Source organism: Diachasma alloeum, unplaced genomic scaffold (assembly GCF_001412515.2).
Source record: "Diachasma alloeum isolate Michigan unplaced genomic scaffold, Dall2.0 Dall_scaffold_01509, whole genome shotgun sequence".
NCBI lineage: Eukaryota > Metazoa > Arthropoda > Insecta > Hymenoptera > Braconidae > Diachasma > Diachasma alloeum.
The window spans coordinates 37,086-57,282 of NW_021681606.1; the positions used below are offsets into that span (position 1 = coordinate 37,086).

Here is a 20,197-nt window from a genome sequence, read left to right on the forward strand (position 1 = left end):
TCCTATAGGAAATCCTATAAGCCATCCTGTAGGAAATCCAATAGAAAAAATCTAATACGGAATCCTCTAAGAAACCTTATAGGATATCCTATAGGAATTTTTCAAACGTGCGCGCTCTATGGATATTTCGTAACTTCTTGAACTGTTGCCATCACAGCATTCCGAATAGGGGAGGGTAGGGTAAAATGGACACTTTTCACTTTTTTAAAACTATTCATAACTCATAAATATATTTATCAATTGAGCTCAGTCTGAGCTCATCACAAAGGAGAAGAATGGCCTTTTTTATTGCGAAAAAAATGATACAATTTCATAATAAACGGACACTTTTGACTTTTTTTTTTATGTCAATGAGGAGTTGAAATGTTGATAAAATTTAATAATTTTTTTTCTCAATACAAAGAACAATTCTTTCCCTTTGTGACGAGCCTAAACTGAGCACAATTGATCAATTTGTTTCTGAGTTATGAATAATTTTAAAAAAGTCTAAAGTGTCTGTTTTACCCCCCCCCCTCCCCTAAGTCATTAGCATTTGAAAAAAAAAGTAAAAAGTGTCCATTTTACCCCATCGTCCCCTAATTGGGATAGTTTTAAGAATTGATAAAACCTCTGTGGACGCAATTAAGAAATGGAAAAAATATGGTGTGATAACACCACCTTAGCAACACTCTCCCCCCCTTTGAAAGAGTTGCTTGGAACTCATCTCCAAAATTGGCGCCATTTATTATGAACATCGGTAGTTCGTGCGCCACCGCTATGGAATACCATCTCGCTCATCCCGCTAGCCCGTGTGATGAAAACGTCTGCATGTGGTGAGTGGTGGTGACAGTGGTGAGGACCTACCTTGGGGGTGGAGCTCAGGCAGGCGTCTCACCAATTACTCAACGTCAGTTACTAATTTTTATCATCAAATAATTCAGTTCCTCGTTCTATCCAAACTCAATACTCCAATAAATCGACTGAATCGTCCAGAACAGGTGAATAAATTGTCTTTGATCTCCACTTTTGTAATGGAGCAGAAGGAGAACAATTAATACCGCTACGAAATATCCGTGAGAAACAATTGAAAACAGTGGAATTGAATCATAATTTTTAATACTTAATAGACAAACGATTACCGTAGGAATCTCAGAGTTCCAAATTTCAAGTTTCAAATTTTGAATTGGCGGAAAATAGTGTAGAAAAGCAGAGAATGATGTTGAAAAATGTCCGCATGTTGGGTGGGTGTGTGTGTATGCTCATGTGATCACTCAAATCTAATGTTTGTTGATTTTTTAAAGCAAAGTTTTCGGATTTTGTTACAATTGAGGACACAATGGCACATTTTTTAGGACGTTTATACCCTCATCAATTTAGTATTTTTTCAATATCTCATTTTTATCGGCAAATTATTATTCTTGTTCATACGTAATGTTGCAGTGAAAAGGTGACTCAGTTGTTGAACGGAGCAATAAGTGCTCCGAGAAATAGAATGCAATCCACTCGTGAAGAAGTAAAACAAGAAATGCTTGAAATTTACCTTCGAAGAAACTTTAAAAAAAAAAATTCTCTGGGCTGCAATAGAAGGTCTTCACAAAATTTGTCTATCAAGCCAACAAATATTTGCACAATACTGTTTGAAATTTTCTGAAACCTAAAGCTTGAAACTTTTCCATGAAAAATCGATTTTTTATAGTGGAGTTTTAGAATTATATCTCAATTGAGGATGAAATGGCCCATTTTTTAGGACGTTTACACCCTGATCAGTTGGGTATTTTTTCAATATCTCATTTTTATCGGCAAATTATTATTCTTCATACGTAATATTGCATTAAAAGGGTGACTCAATTGTTGAATGAAATTAGAAGTGCTCCGAGAAATAGAATACAATCTACTCGTGAAGAAGTAAAACAAGAAATACTCGAAATTTATCTTCATGTTATCTGTGAGTTCATAAGACTTTGTCGGGGAACCTTTTTTAAAAAAAAAATTCTCTGGGCTACAACAAAAGATTTTTACAAATTTGTCTGTCAAGCCAACAGATATTTGTAGAATATACTGTATGAAATGTTTTAAATCCTAACACCTAAAATTTGCCCTAAAAATTTTTTTGGCATTTTCCTGGAACTTATCCATTTTGCGAGATATTTGCAAGGTACAAATGAACCTTCGAGGATCATTCAAAAGAGAACTATTTGTTTCTGGATTCATAAGAATCTGCGGGTATTTGGAAAGAATTCTAGCTTTTTCTGCTGCTAGAATTCACTTCATGTTAATACTTTTAAGCCATTAACTCGAATTGGTTTTTCAGGAATGAATAATCAACTTCCAAGTAAACTAGAAAATGTGAAAACTGATTGCAATGCTTCCGCTCGGCACCAGAATGCAGCACCAAATGTATGCACTTTGGGAGTGAATGTTTCCACTATCTTATTATTTGTCGGGCCTCAAACCTTTTTGGCCCTCTATTTTTATTTATTATTTTTTTAAAAGAATGCTAAGAGTGTATGAGAGAACATTAATTTATATTAGTAGCGAGTTGTCTGATCGAGTTGGAAACATTATACAAATGATAGTCAGACTTGGGGCCCAGGATTTTGAATAAAAAACTCAATTAAATTGATTCTCAAGCAAATCAACGTTACAACCGACACGCGGGTCCCCTTCAGGGCTAATCAACACTATAATGAACATGAAATCTCTTCTGCTTCCATTAGCATTTATATTAGTCGTTCTTACAGTAATGAAGTAGCCTTTGAGAAGTATCTGCACGTTGATTCAAACATTCGCATGTTTATGAATCACCCTTATTGAGTTTTTTTTATTAACCCTGGTCCTCAAAGCCGACTATCATCTATACAATTCTTCACATTATTTTATCAATGCTGGTGTGAATATGTTCTCTTCAATCAGTAGAAACGTTAGTCCATTTATCAGCAACAGAAAACAAAAAATTTCATTCGAACGTGAAATTAAAATTGATAATGGTCGTTCCTACGGTAATCAAGTTGCCATGAAAAAGACCCGCATATTGATTCAAACATTGCCATGTTTCTGAATTACTCTTATTGAGTTTTTTATTAATCCTGGTTAATCAAGGGTTATTATAATTAAAATTATAATTATAATTAACAAAGGGTTTTAACCCTTTTATTAATCCTTAAAACCGACTCTCAACTGTATAATTATTCCATTTACTTTATCAAAGCTGTTGAGAATATTTTTTCTTCAATCAGTAGAAATGTTAATCCATCTGTCAGCAACAGAAAACAACAAATTTTATTCGAACACTAAAAAATTGAATTTTTTGAAAATGGATGAACATCCTCAAAGCGTTGTGGTCGAAAAAGGCAAATGATGACGTTCATTTGGAATTCATATAGCATGTTTATAAGCACAGTTGGATTATTTATGAATTTTTCCATATTTTCGTTTTAAGTGATTAGCAATGGAAGTCCGTTCTTATTCATGGGTTTTTATGGTGATTCTTCAGTTTGACATTAAAACTGTAATGACACTTGCAACAATTTCTCCGAGAGCCTTTTGCCGATAAATTGCTAGCAGTATGCCGCGAATGCTAGCAGTGATTGCTGACAAATTACCAAAGAGTTACTGACTCAATTGGACCGCAAAATTCTGGTAATTTCAAGGGTTGCCTAAAAATTGATTGCAATAGACCTTTTCATCCTGAGAGTCACTGGATTTTCGGACACTTTTTCCCATCTTAATTTCCCTAGGAGTTGCAGACAATTGCCGAATTTTGTTTATCAGAATTTTTCATCATTTTTATTAAGATTTTTCAGCTCAATGAACGGAATAAATATTTCCCCACCATTTCTAACATTTTAAGCGTCTGTGAGGCAAACTAACAATAAACAATTGTTTTTTTTGCACTAATTATTTGTTTTTAAACGTATATAATCGATCTTTAATGCATGAGGAAACTCACTCCAATAGTCTGCGGTTTTTAAAACTCATAGTAGTCTACCCTTAAACAGATGAGACCCCTTATGATTCATCGTGGCCTTCGCCCTCACTCATTATCCCGCACTATTTCAAGGTTTTCGGCCAATCGGCCAAGATGACGGCCGACAAGGTGACCCTGGGCGATGCTTTATCGAACGTAGACGTCCTCGACGAGTTCACCCTCCCCGACGAGCAGCCCTGCATCGAGGCCCAGCCATGCTCCGTAGTCTACCAAGCCAACTTCGACACAAACTTCGAAGACAGAAATGGCTTCGTTACTGGCATAGCCAAATACATAGAAGAAGCAACTGTCCACGCCAGCCTAAACGAACTTTTGGAGGAAGGTCTCGAGCACGCGGTAATGCTCTACACTTGGAGATGCTGCTCCCGTGCGATTCCTCAGCCCAAGTCCAACGAGCAACCAAACCGCGTCGAAATCTACGAAAAAACAGTCGAAGTCCTTGCCCCAGAAGTCAACAAACTCTTGAACTTCATGTACTTCCAGCGAAAAGCCATTGAACGATTCTCAGCCGAGGTGAAACGCCTCTGTCACCAGGAGAAGCGTAAGGACTTCGTATCGGAAGCCTACCTCCTCACCCTGGGTAAATTCATCAACATGTTCGCAGTCCTCGACGAACTCAAGAACATGAAGTCAAGCGTGAAGAACGACTACTCGACCTATCGCCGAGCAGCTCAATTTCTCAAGGTAATGTCAGACTCTCAAACACTTCAAGAGTCCCAGAACCTCTCAATGTTCCTCGCGACCCAGAACAAAATTCGCGACACAGTTAAAGAAAACCTGGAGAAAATCCCCGGCTACGAGGAGTTACTGGCAGACGTGGTAAACATCTGCGTCCACATGTTCGAGACGAAGATGTACCTGACGCCGAACGAAAAACACATGTTGGTGAAAGTAATGGGCTTTGGATTATTCTTGATGGACAGTGAGCTCTGCAACATAAACAAACTCGATCAGAAGAAAAAGATCAAGATCGACAAGATCGACCGAATCTTCAAGAATCTCGAGGTTGTTCCGTTATTCGGGGACATGCAAATAGCCCCGTTCAACTACATAAAGCGCTCGAAACACTTTGACTCCTCCAGATGGCCTTTGTCAGCCTCTTCCAACAGCATGAGTCCCCAGGCAGACCTGATGGTGCACCTCCCCCAAATCCGAGAGGACCACGTCAAATACATCTCCGAACTGGCGAAATACTCAAATGAAGTCACAACGACTTACAAAGAGTGCGGGAGTGATTTGGAGAATCGAGACACTGCAGAGCTAGCCTTGCGAGGTCTTCAATTATTATCACAATGGACGAGTGTCGTCACCGAATTATACAGCTGGAAGCTCCTGCACCCCACAGACCACCACATGAACAAGGAGTGCCCCCAGGAAGCCGAGGAGTACGAACGTGCAACCAGATACAACTACACGGACGAAGAAAAATTTGCACTGATCGAAGTGATAGCTATGATCAAGGGTCTGCAGGTCTTGATGGCTCGAATGGAGACGGTGTTCATCGACGCAATCAGACGAAACATCTACGCTGAACTACAGGACTTTGTCCAGCTGATGCTGCGAGAACCCCTACGAAAAGCCATCAAGAATAAGAAGGATCTTATCAGGAGCATCATCGTTTCCGTAAGAGAGACCTGTGCCGATTGGCATTTTGGGGTTGAACCGTTGAGCGATCCTGCACTGAAAGGAAAAAAAGATCCCGACAATGGATTTGGGATCAAAGTCCCTAGGAGGAACGTAGGACCATCGTCGACTCAACTCTACATGGTTCGAACGATGTTAGAGTCTTTGATTGCTGATAAAAGTGGGGGCAAAAGAACGTTGAGAAAAGATATCGATGGAACGTATCTGATGCAGATTGACACATTCCATAAGACCAGTTTCTACTGGAGTTATCTATTGAACTTCAGTGAATCCCTCCAAAACTGTTGCGATTTGTCGCAGCTTTGGTACAGGGAATTCTATCTCGAGATGACGATGGGAAGGAAAATCCACAAATGTCAGGTACGTCATCAACACAATGAGGAGTGCAGTGATCTGATAACAATGGAGAAGAGGATCCAATTCCCCATTGAGATGTCGATGCCCTGGATTCTGACTGATCACATTTTGAGAAGCAAAGAGCCTTCGATGATGGAGTACGTCCTGTATCCGTTGGATTTATACAATGACAGTGCATTGTACGCCCTAACAATCTTCAGGAAGCAGTTTCTGTACGACGAAGTTGAGGCAGAAGTCAATCTGTGCTTCGATCAGTTTGTATATAAACTCAGCGAGCAGATATTCGCCCATTACAAGCAGTTGGCATCGAGTATTCTTCTGGATAAAAGGTTCAGAGTTGAGTGTGTAGCACTGGGAGCTTACTTGCTACCTTATCCGAGAGCAAATCGTTACGAGACTCTTCTGAAACAACGACACGTGCAGCTACTCGGGAGAAGCATAGACTTGAACAAATTGATCACCCAAAGGATCAATGCAGACATGCAGAAGTCTTTGGACCTAGCCATATCCAAATTCGAGTCTGGGGACATAACTGGGGTTGTTGAGCTCGATGGGCTCCTCCAGGTGAACAGATTGACCCACAAATTACTGAGTAAACATCTGGCCCTTGACGAGTACGACGCAATGTTCAGGGAAGCCAATCACAACGTTCTTGCTCCCTATGGAAGAATCACTCTTCATGTATTCTGGGAGCTAAACTACGACTTTCTACCCAACTACTGTTATAACGCTGCCACCAACAGATTCGTCAAGTGTCGAGGGATTCAGTTCGTCCAGCCTGTGCACAGGGACAAGCCCCCGCAGATGTCCCATCATTACTTGTGGGGAAGTAAGCAGCTCAATCTCGCTTACAGCACTCAGTTTGGACAGTACACTGGCTTCGTTGGACCCCACCACTTTAGAATGATGTGTAAACTGTTGGGTTACCAAGGAATTGCAGTTGTTATGGAGGAACTACTGAAGATAGTCAAGAGCTTGATCCAAGGGAGTTTGCTTCAGTTCACGAAGACACTTATGGAAGCTATGCCCAAGGTCTGCAAGCTTCCTAGGTATGACTATGGCTCCCCAGGTGTGCTTGGGTACTACTCTGCTCAGCTGAATGACATTGTCCAGTATCCGGATGCCAAGACTGAGTTGTTCCATAATTTTCGAGAGTTTGGGAATACTATTCTGTTTTGCTTGCTGATGGAGCAGGCGCTATCGCAGGAGGAGGTCTGCGATCTTCTTCATGCTGCCCCTTTTCAGAATATTCTGCCGAGACCGCACTGCAAGGACGGGGAGAAGCCGGAGACGAAGCAGAAGAGGTTGGAGGCGAAGTATGCAGCTCTGCAGATTGTGCCAAATGTTGATAAGCTGGGGACTGCCAAGCAAGCCATGATCGCCAGAGAGGGGGATCTGTTGACGAGGGAGAGACTTTGCTGTGGGCTCAGTATCTTCGAAGTGGTGTTGAGTAGACTGAAGAGCTTTCTGGACGATCCCATTTGGGTGGGACCACCTCCCGCCAACGGGGTGATGAACATCGATGAGTGCACGGAGTTTCATAGGCTTTGGAGTGCTCTACAGTTTGTGTACTGCATTCCTGTTGGGGAGACTGAGTTCACGGTTGAGGAGCTCTTTGGGGAGGGCCTCCACTGGGCTGGATGCGCTATGATTGTACTGCTGGGACAGCAGAGACGCTTTGAGGCCCTCGACTTCTGTTATCATATTCTGAGGGTGCAGAGGGTCGATGGGAAGGATGAGAACGTGAAAGGAATTGTAAGTTTGAGAGATTTTTGTAGGCCCTAGGAACCTGTGGACACGAGTTCCTGGACAAAATCCCCTCCCAAAAATATTTTTTCAAAGAAAATTTCTCGGACATCTCAAGAAACATTTTCGAATATGAAATTCAACAAAAATTATAACTTGAAAAAAACTCGAGACATCTCAATATCACTTTTCTCTTATTCCCCAAAAAACAATAGGTAACGAAAAGAAATTAAAATTAGGGGAGAGTGGGGCAAAACGAAACAGCCGAAAATCGACTATTTGACGCAATTCAAGCAAAAAAATTTTTTTATGAAGGCCCGTGTGGATTACAGTTTGAACGTTATCTCGATTGTTTTTCCATCTTCTTATTTTAAAACATATCACAATTTCTATTGGATTTTACATCACGCAGGAGTCCCTAAAAATTATGATTGTGCAATCAAAAACAGTAAAAAAAAATGAACATTTTCAAAGAGCATTTTTAACAAAGATTAAGAAATAAGGCCAATAGAGAGGAAATAGTGAATGGATAATTTATTATGGTAACTAACAACATGTAATAACATGTTAACAACATTTAATAACATGTTTTTTTGATTATACAATCATAATTTTTGGAGACTCCACGGCTATGTAAAACTGAATAGCAATTGGAGGTCATTGCAGATTATCAAAATAAAAAAAAACAACCAAAATCACATTCGAAAGATGATCCACCCAGGCCTTAAACTGTTTTTTCCCCAGGATATTAAAAAAAACAGAGATTTTGTCCAGAGAACAAGTATCCAACAACTATTCTTATTCAATAATGGAATCTAAAAATGTTAGCGTTGATCATCTAAGTGGCTAAAATCGTGAAACTAATGAAATTAAATTATTTTTTTGCAGCATCTGAAGAGAATGGTAGACAGAATTCGAAGATTCCAAGTATTAAACTCCCAGATATTCGCTGTACTAAACAAATACTTGAAGAGTGGTGACAGCGACTCAACCAGTGTTGAACACGTGCGATGCTTTCCACCCCCGATACATCCATCCCTCGCCCACACCCAGCAGCATTATCACGCTCCCGAGTACCTTCGCCAAATGAATCACCAATAGATCTATTCTAGCTTAATTTTCTAATTATTTATAATTGAATGCACTGATATGATAACTAACACTCGACTACTATTGTGGAGTTGTTCCGGAGAATTAATGATTTTTAGAAACCGAAAGGAAGCAGTAGAGTTATCCTCCAAGATAATTGAAAACTAAGGCTCAAACATTTTGGAATTTTTCATCGAACGGGGGAGAATTCAACAAGAGTAGGAGAGAAATTATACTGAAGTTTTTTTAATAATAATATATGCAATATATCAGTATAATACATTATGTCATTTTGTATGAACAATTATAGTAATTGTAATGAGGAGAGTCGTAATACAAAGAATGTTTGATTTTTAACCGATAAATAAACAAAACTTTTTGTATATACCATACATTAAATGATGTCAAATATTCGATTCCTCCTCTGTTACATTTAGGTGACAATCTGACTTCTTGTCAAATACGATGAAATTATTTCGATGAGTAATCTCCGGAGAAAATGTCAATGTCAACCTTTCTTTAGAAAATTGATAAGCTGCGAAAAAGGACTTATGACACGTTCTCGTAGAATCACCGCTTTCAGGAACGAAAAGAAAATGCGTGAAAATGTCAAATTTTGAACAATCTGATTGCGTTTTATCCCTGGGAAGAATTCATTTCAACTTTTTTATAGTGCACTGAATGGATAGCAATCTCTTGCTTGAGATCAAATAAGGACAGTTGTATTAAGTGATCCTGGAAATATGCCATTCAATAGATAAATATTTATTCCTTTTTAAAGTTTAATATTGAGAATTAAACTTTTTATCTTTGAACTTCTTTTCAGTTTCAAATAAAACGGATTTTCAGTCTCGATGAACATAAAGTTATTTCCACAAAGGGTGATTAAATACCTAAACTAAAAGTAATCTTCATGCGTTGTCAAAATAATACAATTATGAATATAAAATTGGACGTTTAAATGAAAGGGAATTTGGTTGCATTACGTGAAAAAAATAATTCAATGGAAATTGGGAAGGAGTTTGGACGAATTGAGCAGTAACAAATTTCACCCATAAAAATTATATGCCATTCTGGCTTGGAAAGTCCAGAAAACAAAACTTTCGTCAGCAAACTGACATGAAAAGAATGATAATCGTTGTGTATTGAATAGCATATTTGCAGTACAATAATATCCAACTGACTTTATTGTATGTTATGCCAGTAGGTTTCAAACATTATCTACACTACAATAATCCCAAGGTGCATTTCTTTCTCTAAAGTCATTAAATAATCTTCAAGGGGAGATTATTGTGAGATTTGAACATTACGACTGATTGAGGTGAGGTTCTCCGTAGGTTCCCCTAAATCCCACGGCTACAAAAACTGATAATTAGTGTGAAAAACTGATTGATTATTGTTCGTTAGCCATGCTAGTCTAAAATAATATAATTGAAAAAAAGGTTCAGTGTACTTAAGGGGGAGGTTCACCTCGAGAAAAAAACTTTTTCGTTTTTCGAGAAAAAAAATTAAAAACTAGTATTTCCTTATTGAAATTTCATAAGGAGAATGGAAAATTAATGGAATCTGTACAAAAAAAAGACTAGGTATATGTATGAGAACCACTAAACATAGAGTTAACATTAATAAATGAAGTTTGTACATAATATTCGGGCAAGAATTTTTTTTTCTTTGAGATATTAATAGAACTTTTGATGAACGAATAAATTTTAAAATGCATCTTCTCCCGCGTTTTTATAATTAATCATCAAAAATTTGTGATCGTATTCAAAAAACTGTAAAAAAAATACGTGAGGGATTTTTGTTACGTTGACTTTTCGATTAAAAAAAATTTGAATCCTTAACTTTGAGTGGCCGGACACAATTTGGACCGACAACATCAGATTCCTGGGGAAAAATCACGCAAAAAAAGTATTTTTAATAATTTTTTCTTGAAAACCCCCCTTATTTTTTAGAATGGTCAACTTTTTCTTTTCGCCAAAAATGTCAAAAAAGTAGGCAAAAAAATTACCACTATTGTTGGTTTTTTTATATTTGACTCCTAAATAGTAGAATTTCTTGTTCTATTAAAAAATAAAAACTAAACGTGGGGAACAATTCAAAATTGAAGTATCGAGGCATTTACACTAATTAATCTTTCTAATATTGAATAAAGGGCTGATAATCGTATTTCTACACATTTTTTAAAAATTCAAGGTAAAGAGAAAAGTTTTCTCTCAAAAATGTAGTGCACTTGGCCACTTTCTCGATTACGTTATTTTTGACTTCTACCCAACTACCCTACAATAAACAATGGATTTTTTAATCCCACTATCAATTTTTGCATACATGAAATACCGGAGAAACATAGAGATCCTCGATTCAATAACTCGTGATAGATAAAACTCTTCCTAGTCTCCGTTAACCAATAAATGAATGAATCAACTGATAACTGAATAAATGACTTAATTAGTTAATATTCATCTCTTCATTTCAAAGTAGGAGATGAAAAAGTATCGCTTGTCAAACGTACTCTGGGCGTTCGTGTGAGCAAGGCCCTCTCCTCCTTAGCTGGTAGCTCAAGCCCACATAATTTTCCAACCATACTCTTCTTCACCCTTCCAGCATCTCTCCTCTTCTTCCTCACCTTCCTCTCAGTCTTAGTCTTCACTTTGCACATGTGGACGGCTTGAATGTGCTTTCTAACATTCGCCTTGTTTGCAAATCCAAGTTTACAAATGTCACAGTGAACTTTAATATTCAAGTGAGTTGCACGTATGTGAGCATCGAGATTATTCTCATAATTGTATGTTTTGTGACACATCTCATAGGGACAGGGGATTAAGGAGCTCGAGTGTACACGCAAGTGACATTTAACATGGGATCTGGATAGAAAAGTTTTTTCACATTCTGGGCATTTGTATTCTGCAATGGAGAAAAAAAAAGATTAATCATGCTCATTGAATGGATTGAAACAGTAGAGAAGTGGTGAAAGGATTCAAGTCGACATCTTATCTGCATCTGTAATTATGGAGTTATCTCTGTAATAAGGGATTTCAGAGGAAATCAGCAGAGGACACATCACCCTTGAGTAATTAGTTTTCAAGATGAATGCCTAATTCTGATCCTCTGGGGGTAAGAGCGTAAATTATCTCGCTAACGAGTGCTTTTAGGACGAAATATCACAAGACCGTTTTTGAAGCTACGGAAATTGTCTACAAAATGGTCCCGTGATGATTTCCTTCGACATCACTCCTTCTCGAGATAAATGCATAACTACCAATGATTTCACATTAGACGTAAACCGTGTAACCACTTCACTACTCAAGAAATTAAGAGTTTACCATTTACATGATCATTCTGCTTGTGCCTTCTCAACTCAATGAACTTGGTGAATACTTTCTTGCAATCAGTTCGATCGCAGGGATAAGATTTCATGTGAGTTCGATAGTGTTTAGCCAGCAGAAAAGATGTTTTAAACTTCCTAGGGCACTTATCACAGGTTATCGAATCGTCGCTGTGAATGAGAGCCATGTGCTCAGCGAAATTAGTTTTCTTTCGAAATGTCTGATCGCATTCTTCACAGTACAGTCTGTTACTCGTGTGGACTCTCTTGTGATGTCTGATTAGGTTTTGACGATTGCTGAGAGTCAGTGAACAGATGTCACAGCTAGAAATGCGTCATAAATTGTGATTAATTAATTTCATGATATTATTTTAGAACAGAATTTCGCCCTCTTATTTAATTATTCATTAATCAGTACATTGCTGAAGACTGCCTAGTCCAATACACAGTTATCAACTCATTATTTGAAAATAAATAATAATTCATAAATGAGGTCTCCCAAAACTACTCCCCATCTGAGCCACTTTGCAATCATATACATAGACATTTACATGTACATAAAAATAAAAACTCATCAAGAACGAGAATTCTTCGAACGTTTTTCCAACAAACTTAATTTTTTTAAAGATATTTACAGTATGCCAGTCATTGAAATTTTTCATTCGAAATAAATTGAATATAGGTTTAATTCCAAAGCCAAATTTTCATAATATCCTTTTTTCACCAAGCCAATGTGAGAGATATTAAAGGCTGGTAAAAATTTATAACACAGAAGAACTTTCGTAACATCAAAGAAATAAATTGAATTGAATTCAATTTTTATCATCAATTTTGCGTAGATTATTTCATAGGTTACAAGAAATTCCTGGATATTTTTCTCTAGATATATTAGCTTATGGAATTAGCAACAATATTCCGCACAAAACTTTTCACCTCCTCTCGTGCCATTATTTAGTTACACGATTACTTACATAAGTGTAGTAGGAACAGACGTATGACTCAACACATGTCTCTTCAAATGGGAGTTCGTCGCATAAGCCTTGTCGCAATTCTCAACAGTGCATTTGAAAGGTCTCTGGAATTTAAAAAAGTATAAGTGAAACAATAACTGCAGTGTATGATATCAATTTAATTAGGGAAAAGGGGTAAAATAAATACTTCAGTTTTTTTTTCAATGTTCATAGCTCAGAAAAAAATTTATCAATCGATCTCAGTCTAGACTCATCATAAAAGGGAAGAGGCGTACTTTTCACAAAAAAAATGTTTTCTCATTTCATCAAAAATTCCATAAGTCATCAACCTTTTACAAAAACGTTAAGTGTCGATTTTGCCTCACTGGCTATTAATTGGACTCATCTAAATGATTTGGGCCAATTGTACCGCACTATAGATTCAACCATTTTCAATAATCAAATTTATCAATTAAATTGCGTGTGAAAAATTTGAAAAAAAATCATGAATGTTCAGCGTCATTCAAATTACATTTTGTACAGATTTATTATTTTTGAAAACCTTTGTTGTTTACAAATAAATAATTGGGATTGTTTAAACTTTCGGCAACCTTATTTGTTTAGAAATAAAATCGTTTTCGGATAAAATTCTGAATATGAATAAATTTGTTCCGATTCCGAACAAATGATTTTTGTCGTGGAACATTGATTGTTTATAAATTGTTTATGGAACATTCTCGTGATTTCAAAAAATTACAATTTTTAAATTACTTTATCAATCTTCAAACCTGCAAAGTTTAAATAACGTTTAAACAAATCATTGTAAAATGTCCGGAAACTTAGTGTCAAATGGGGCTAAAATGAAAGCTTTGATGTTCGACTGCAAAAGTGGGAAAGCATTTCCTGGAAAAAAATAGCTAAAGTACTTAAATATCCTTAATTGATCCATTGAATTACCTCGCCATTGTGCTGTCTAATGTGTCCCTCGAGCCTGTCGCGCTTTTTAAAAGTAGCTCCACATCCCTCATAAGTACATTTATGGATACGTTTTGGTCTTTTCGGAGGGTTCACCACCTCGGAGGTCAAATTTTCTGTAAAGCTGGAATGAAGACGGTGCATTGTCATTCAATTCGATTTGAAAGGATTAATCTTGAGATGATTTACCTGAATGGACGAGAGAAATTTTCATGAGTCGCTTGATGTTTCCTTAATCTAAAGGGTGTTGTGTAAGCCTTGTCGCACTTCGGAAAATTGCACTTGCAAGGTTTCTATAAAAACAAATAGATGGAATAAATTTGACGATAACACCTATGTAACAGGGCAGGGCGGGGCAACATGGAACGGTGTTTTTTGTATAATTTTTTTACTTTTTTCTATTGCGCTGCAGTTAGTTGTGGCTTGTGGCTAATCTTTTGGTAATGATGAAAATCCATGACCTTGTCTCGCACATTAATTTTAAATAATAGGCTGCCATTAATGAATTTAAGCCTTTTTCAGATATGACGCATCATATTATGGTGTCTCGAAATGGCACCTTCCGTCTAATGTTATGATAATTTGGAAAATTTAAATTATTAATGTAATCAAAATTAAATTATTCAGGTATTCAAAATTAAATTAAAAAGCGAATGATAAGACAGAGACATTCAGCACTTAGCATTGTCCAGGGGGGGGGTCGCAGCTGGTATGAACTTCATGAAGCCCTAATATTATTATTTTTTTTATTAATTTTTTTTTCTAATTAGTTATTATTTATTTACTTTTATTATTTACTAAAAATTATTTTAGTCTTAAATTTATTAGACTATATTATTGAAAAATTATTATTATTTTCTTTTATTATTATTTAAAAATTATTATTATTATAATTATTAATTATTTTGGCTTATTATAATTGTTGGCTTATTATTATTAGTTATTTGGTGGTTTCATTTATTAATTTTTTATATTATTTTTATACTGTTGTAAAAATTTGTCCGTTTTACGTTAGTGTTCCACTTTGTCCGACCCTTCCCTATGTGGGTTTTAATTGACTAAGAGACATCTGTAGAGAAAAGTATAACATTGATTCAACGTTTATTTATATTTTAAGACATTAAATTGCGTATGAATTGTTTGAGAATTTTTTTTTGATTTCATCTTCAAATTTCTGACAATCAATATCGTTTCTTAATTTCTACCTGAATTTTCGAATGAAAAATGCTTAATATTGTTGCGTATTTATTCTTTTCCTCCGTCTCAACCACCTTCATGTACGGTCGTCTCTTTCTATATCGTTCTTCTTTTATCTTTGTTCCTAGTCCGCGGACGTGTTACTCCTTTCTATATTTCTATTGATTATTTATTCCGCCTTAAAGTCGTTTAATAAACACTCATTCTTAATTCAATGGCTTGTATTTAACATTGGTGTCAGAAGTGAGATTCGAACTCACACGAAGCTGAAACTAGCCAACGATTTGCCAGCAAACGATTCAATTTACGCGAAATCCAGGGATGCACAAATATTTTCAAAGTCATGTATGAACTCTGTCGCATTTAAAAAACATTTGTGTATAAGACTTTGACTCTCACACCCTTCAGAATCTCCTAAATTGAATCTTACCCTCGAATCTTCAGCATCATACTCAAAATTCAAATCAAACCGTGGAATTTTCAGGTTTCGAATGGAAATTTCGAAAAAATGGAGTTATATTTTTCGTAGAAGACTATTCATATGAAATTAAGACATGAGATTTTAGTGATATCCTGATGTAATAATGTGACAATAGGGAATTTGCATAATTTTTTTTTTATTTCAAGTTTCGGTTTGAAATGATTAATTTTTCATTTATAGACAATATGAATATTCCTCGTTAATTTATAATTGATTGTAGAAAGACAACTCTGTACTGAAGCCCTTGATTTTTGTCTACTCAGTTTGGCTTAAACATTCAATGCAAATTTGAAATTTCATGAGTCCTTCGACTTTTGAGGATCTTTCATTGAAGATTGCTGATGCAAATCTGCAGTGCAACAAACATGTCAGCTACTAAATACATAGTGTCGATAACCAATCAATCCAGGATTCAATTACTTCTGTGGCGTGTCTAACACGCGCAATTATGCAGAATCTTTTGCATTTTTTCAAGAAATTTTTCATTTACAACTCAAGCATTTTTTCTCCAGTAAACTCATGGAATTCTCAATAATTTCAGTCCCGTCGTTCCGAGAATAATATAAACATAAAATTAATTCCAATATTTTTCCAAACATTTCCCACTCGAATATTTCAATGCATTCATTGTCAAAACTTAAATCGGTTTATTGAAATAATCGCCGGGGAATCCTCAATTCTCTTCAACATTAATAAAGGGCATTTTCCAATTTCGCAATCACTTCAAGACTATCCTAATTCCTTCATTGAAAACTAAACTTTATATTTTAAACTGTTTATAGCTCGTCACCCGAATAACCCACGTTGTCCATTGCAATCATCACCTTTCTTCCTTTTATTGCACTCGACCCTCGATTATCCCTCAAATATTTTCGTTCCAGACAGTCGTCATTGGGGAAACGGCCCATCACGCGCCAATGTCTCCCTCTCAACGTCATTTACGACCTTTCGAAGTTTCCACCGCATTTCATCAATCAGGATATAGTCCCTTTCATCCTGAATATTTTCCTCCAATCATTGGCAAATTTGAACGTCTACTTTTCATCGATCACTTTTAATTCCTTCCACTGATCTCTATATAGAGATCAGTGATCAGGGACGGGCAATAATATGAGATTTTGACAATATTAAAAAGGAATTATCTCCTTATATTGTTCAAAGTTTAACTATATTTAACAATTTTAAAGTATCATAGAATTTATTAGCTAAATTTTTCGATTGATGGTGAATAAAATATTTGATAATACTGAAATGTAATTTTTCAGTCAACAAGCTAATTCTAAATTTAGGTAGGGTAGGGTAGGGTAAAATGAACACTTTTGACTTTTTTAAAAATATTCATAACTCAGAAACAGATTTATTAATTGAACTCAGTCGAAGCTCATCACAAAGAGGAATCATTGTTTTTCAAATGAACAATAAAATTATTCCATTTCATGAACAATTCAACACGTCATAAATATTTCAAAAAAAATCAAGTGTCCGTTTTACCCTACCCTCCCCTACTTGATTTTCGATTATCTAAATAATCGTCAATCTTCCTACCTAAATTATTAGTTGATGTAGAATATTTCGCAATTTAAATGTACAAATTGATGGTTACTTTAATATTTAAAATTTTAAGATTTCTGTTAAAAATTGACATCTTCACAATTTAATGGTAATTATGATTGATTGATATGCCTATCACTGTCAGTGATCTCTTCCCACTATTATATTTCAAACTTATCACCAAAAATTATTTTGTATTCAGTATTAACCGAATCTTAGAGAAGAAACACTTCAACGGAGGTCTCTACATCCAAACTATTGTGAAATATATATCAAGTTAAGGATAATTGCACGAGTAGGGTATTCAAAAAATGCGGCCAATTTTATGAAATTTTTCTCACACATTATTGAATCCCTTCAGACAACGTTTGCAAAATTTGAGAAACCCCAACAGCAGGGCAACAACAAAAATGATTTTTCAAGTTGCTGCTTATACATGAGTTCAAATAGGTCATCGATAATTTCAGTATTTTTGTTAAGGATTAAGGATTATCAAGAATTATCCTTAAATGTTTAAGCGTGAGTGATTATTCCAAGTTTACACTATCTCCCAGTATCCTCACAACCTGACGTTTTCCTCATCCAATTCCTTTCTCATCCCCTTAATAATCAACTACAGAATAATTAATTTGGCGTGTAGTAAATTGCAAATATCGTTCTGTAGAGGTCAGATCTCAGGAATTTACAAGTCCAAAGAATTCAGTGTAGAATATGGTATTTTCGCAATTTAATCCGACCCCCCACGTGGTTTCGAATGTACCTCTCAAAATACGAAGGTTTATCATAACTCATTTGTACAATCTTTTTTCCATGAAAACCAGCAGAATGTTATTGTAATATTACATAACTGGGAAAAGCCCTTGATTTTTTCTACTGAATTTGGCGTAAATATTCAATGAAAATCTAAAATTTAATGAGTCCTTCGACATTTGAGAACCCTTCATTTTCATTAGAGATTGCAGTTGCAAATCTACAGTGCAACAATCATGTCAGCTACTAAATACATAGTGTCAATAACCAATAAATCCAGGATTCAATTACCTCCCCCAAGTGATTTCGAAGATGCCTCTCAAGATGCGAAGGTTTATTATAACTTGCATTACATCCGTCATAACTACATTTATGCAATCTCCCTGATTTTTTCTTAGGAATTTCCAATTCAGCGTCTGGTTCGGATAACCTCTCATCCTCAGCCGTCGAAACCTCCTCCTCTGGCTCTTCTTGCTGGAAGTGCCCCATCGCCCATCAACTCTTCAGTTCCCTGTCCTCGTCAAGGATCAATTAAGCCATCATTAATGCACTTGAGGAATTGCTGACATTGAAAATGGGAAGAGAAACATTATTTTGACAAATGAACACATTAGTCATCACACACGCACACTATTGTTTTCACAATAAAACGGCGCATACAGGGTTGCCAGATATTTCAGAGGTCTCGTCGCCAGTGATTCCCCTCCATATCATCCACCCGGTGCTAGTATCGCCTGAAAATCGCCTATTTTTTATGTAATTATTTTTTCACCAGGCTATGGATGAATACGTGCACGGTTGAGGTAATAAACTTCGATTTTCAGGTATCATATGCTGATTAGGCCAAACTGGAAACATCGAATTTGGTATATTGCAATAGAATTAGGGAGTTTTTCCACAATTTTTTATAATAATTCTCAATTTTTTCCTGCTAATAGGAGGTATTCCATCCCAAAATGAGCGAACGGCTGACCCTCACCCTTTTGGAAATCGATCTCGATTTTTTCTACGATTGGGGAGCTAGAGAAACCATCTCTCAATTTTTTTCAAATTTTTTAGATTTTTTTCGACAACTCGGGGTTATTGAAAAACATAAGTATAGGGGAGGTTGGGGTAAAACGGATACTTTTTACTTTTTTTTAAATGTTAATGATTAATAATTTTTTTCAGTACAAAGAACAATTCTTTCTTTTTGTGACGAGCCTAAACTGAACTCAATTGATCAATTTGTTTCTGAATTATGAATAATTTTATAAAAGTCTAAAGTGTCCGTTTTACCCCACCCTCCCCTATAGATTTAAATTCACTTCATACTGTTTATAATCAAAATCAATCAACGCCATTTTGGGGTGTGTCAGGTGTCAAAACATTGACGGAAATAAATATTGGAATTTATTTAATAATTAACTCTAATGAATTAATGTATGTAAACAAGAAAATCAGTAATTTCTGACGGTAGATGTTGTGAGTCACACCATATTTCATCATATCAAGACTTTTCAAATATTTTAATATATTTTTTTTGCTGAATTATCATTCCAACCGCCTGCATTATTAATATCAAAATTACTGCTCCTTTCTCAGGCCATTTCTCGCGGTTCTCTTGAGCGTAATGAGGCTGACTATTGGCCATTTTTTGGCGAATATCTCCGAATCTAAAAGAGATAGAAAAATTTTTGTCATTAACTTTTTTGTAGAGCCAATTGAGGGTTATAAAAAATATCGTGAAGAAAATTTTGCTATCTCTCTTAGATTCCGAGATATTCATCAAAAACTGACCAAAAATCAAAATCGACTTAACCCGGGTTTACCGCTTCGCTACTGAATTGTTTTAGAAGTTAATCCAGGTTTCAAGAAACATGTAAAAATTATAAACAAAAAAAGTAGTTTTGAAGAAACACATTCAGATAAGTTTGAAAAAAAACAGTTCAAGAAAAGCGCTATTAAAATTGACATATTAAAATAGTAGATTGTGCACCAAGGGAGGAAAACAGGACATTCTAACCCGCGTATGGATTACTACCCGAGGCGAAGCCGAGTAAACACGCGGATTTTGATGTCCTGTTTCCTTCCTAGGTACACATACTCTTTTTCGTCATAACTGCACGGTATATTTCGATCGATCGATTTTTCTTCGTAAATGCAGGAAAGAAACGTGGGTTATG

At 36.0% G+C, this 20,197-nt stretch overlaps 2 protein-coding genes across 2 annotated transcripts; one reads left to right on the forward strand and one right to left on the reverse strand.

Moving 5' to 3' along the window:
* The first annotated feature begins 832 nt into the window (after positions 1 to 832).
* On the forward strand, positions 833 to 9,195 carry LOC107046563 (cytoplasmic FMR1-interacting protein). The gene is made up of 3 exons (XM_015269197.1): positions 833 to 977; positions 4,040 to 7,723; positions 8,603 to 9,195. Exons 2-3 carry the CDS (start codon positions 4,061 to 4,063, stop codon positions 8,813 to 8,815), a joined length of 3,876 nt encoding a protein of 1,291 aa, XP_015124683.1. The 5' UTR covers positions 833 to 977; positions 4,040 to 4,060; the 3' UTR covers positions 8,816 to 9,195.
* LOC107046565 (transcription factor IIIA) lies at positions 9,034 to 18,665 on the reverse strand. The gene is made up of 6 exons (XM_015269200.1): positions 18,324 to 18,665; positions 14,243 to 14,346; positions 14,036 to 14,177; positions 13,100 to 13,203; positions 12,127 to 12,452; positions 9,034 to 11,707 (listed from the first exon to the last, which is right to left on the reverse strand). The coding sequence occupies exons 1-6, from the start codon at positions 18,519 to 18,521 to the stop codon at positions 11,271 to 11,273; spliced, it is 1,311 nt and encodes a 436-aa protein (XP_015124686.1). The 5' UTR covers positions 18,522 to 18,665; the 3' UTR covers positions 9,034 to 11,270.
* Between the last annotated feature and the right edge of the window lie 1,532 nt (positions 18,666 to 20,197).

What these genes read in the sequence shown, in the direction of transcription:
- LOC107046563 (XM_015269197.1), top strand. Translation starts at nt 4,061, where the DNA reads ATGACGGCCGACAAGGTGACCCTGGGCGATGCTTTATCGAACGTAGAC. An exon ending in ATGAGAACGTGAAAGGAATT is followed by an intron (nt 7,724 to 8,602) that starts GTAAGTTTGAGA and finishes ATTTTTTTGCAG; the next exon opens with CATCTGAAGAGAATGGTAGA.
- LOC107046565 (XM_015269200.1), bottom strand. Translation starts at nt 18,521, where the DNA reads ATGGGGCACTTCCAGCAAGAAGAGCCAGAGGAGGAGGTTTCGACGGCT. An exon ending in TTCGAAATCACTTGGGGGAG is followed by an intron (nt 14,347 to 18,323) that starts GTAATTGAATCC and finishes TTGTTTTTATAG; the next exon opens with AAACCTTGCAAGTGCAATTT. An exon ending in AATTTCTCTCGTCCATTCAG is followed by an intron (nt 14,178 to 14,242) that starts GTAAATCATCTC and finishes TCTTCATTCCAG; the next exon opens with CTTTACAGAAAATTTGACCT.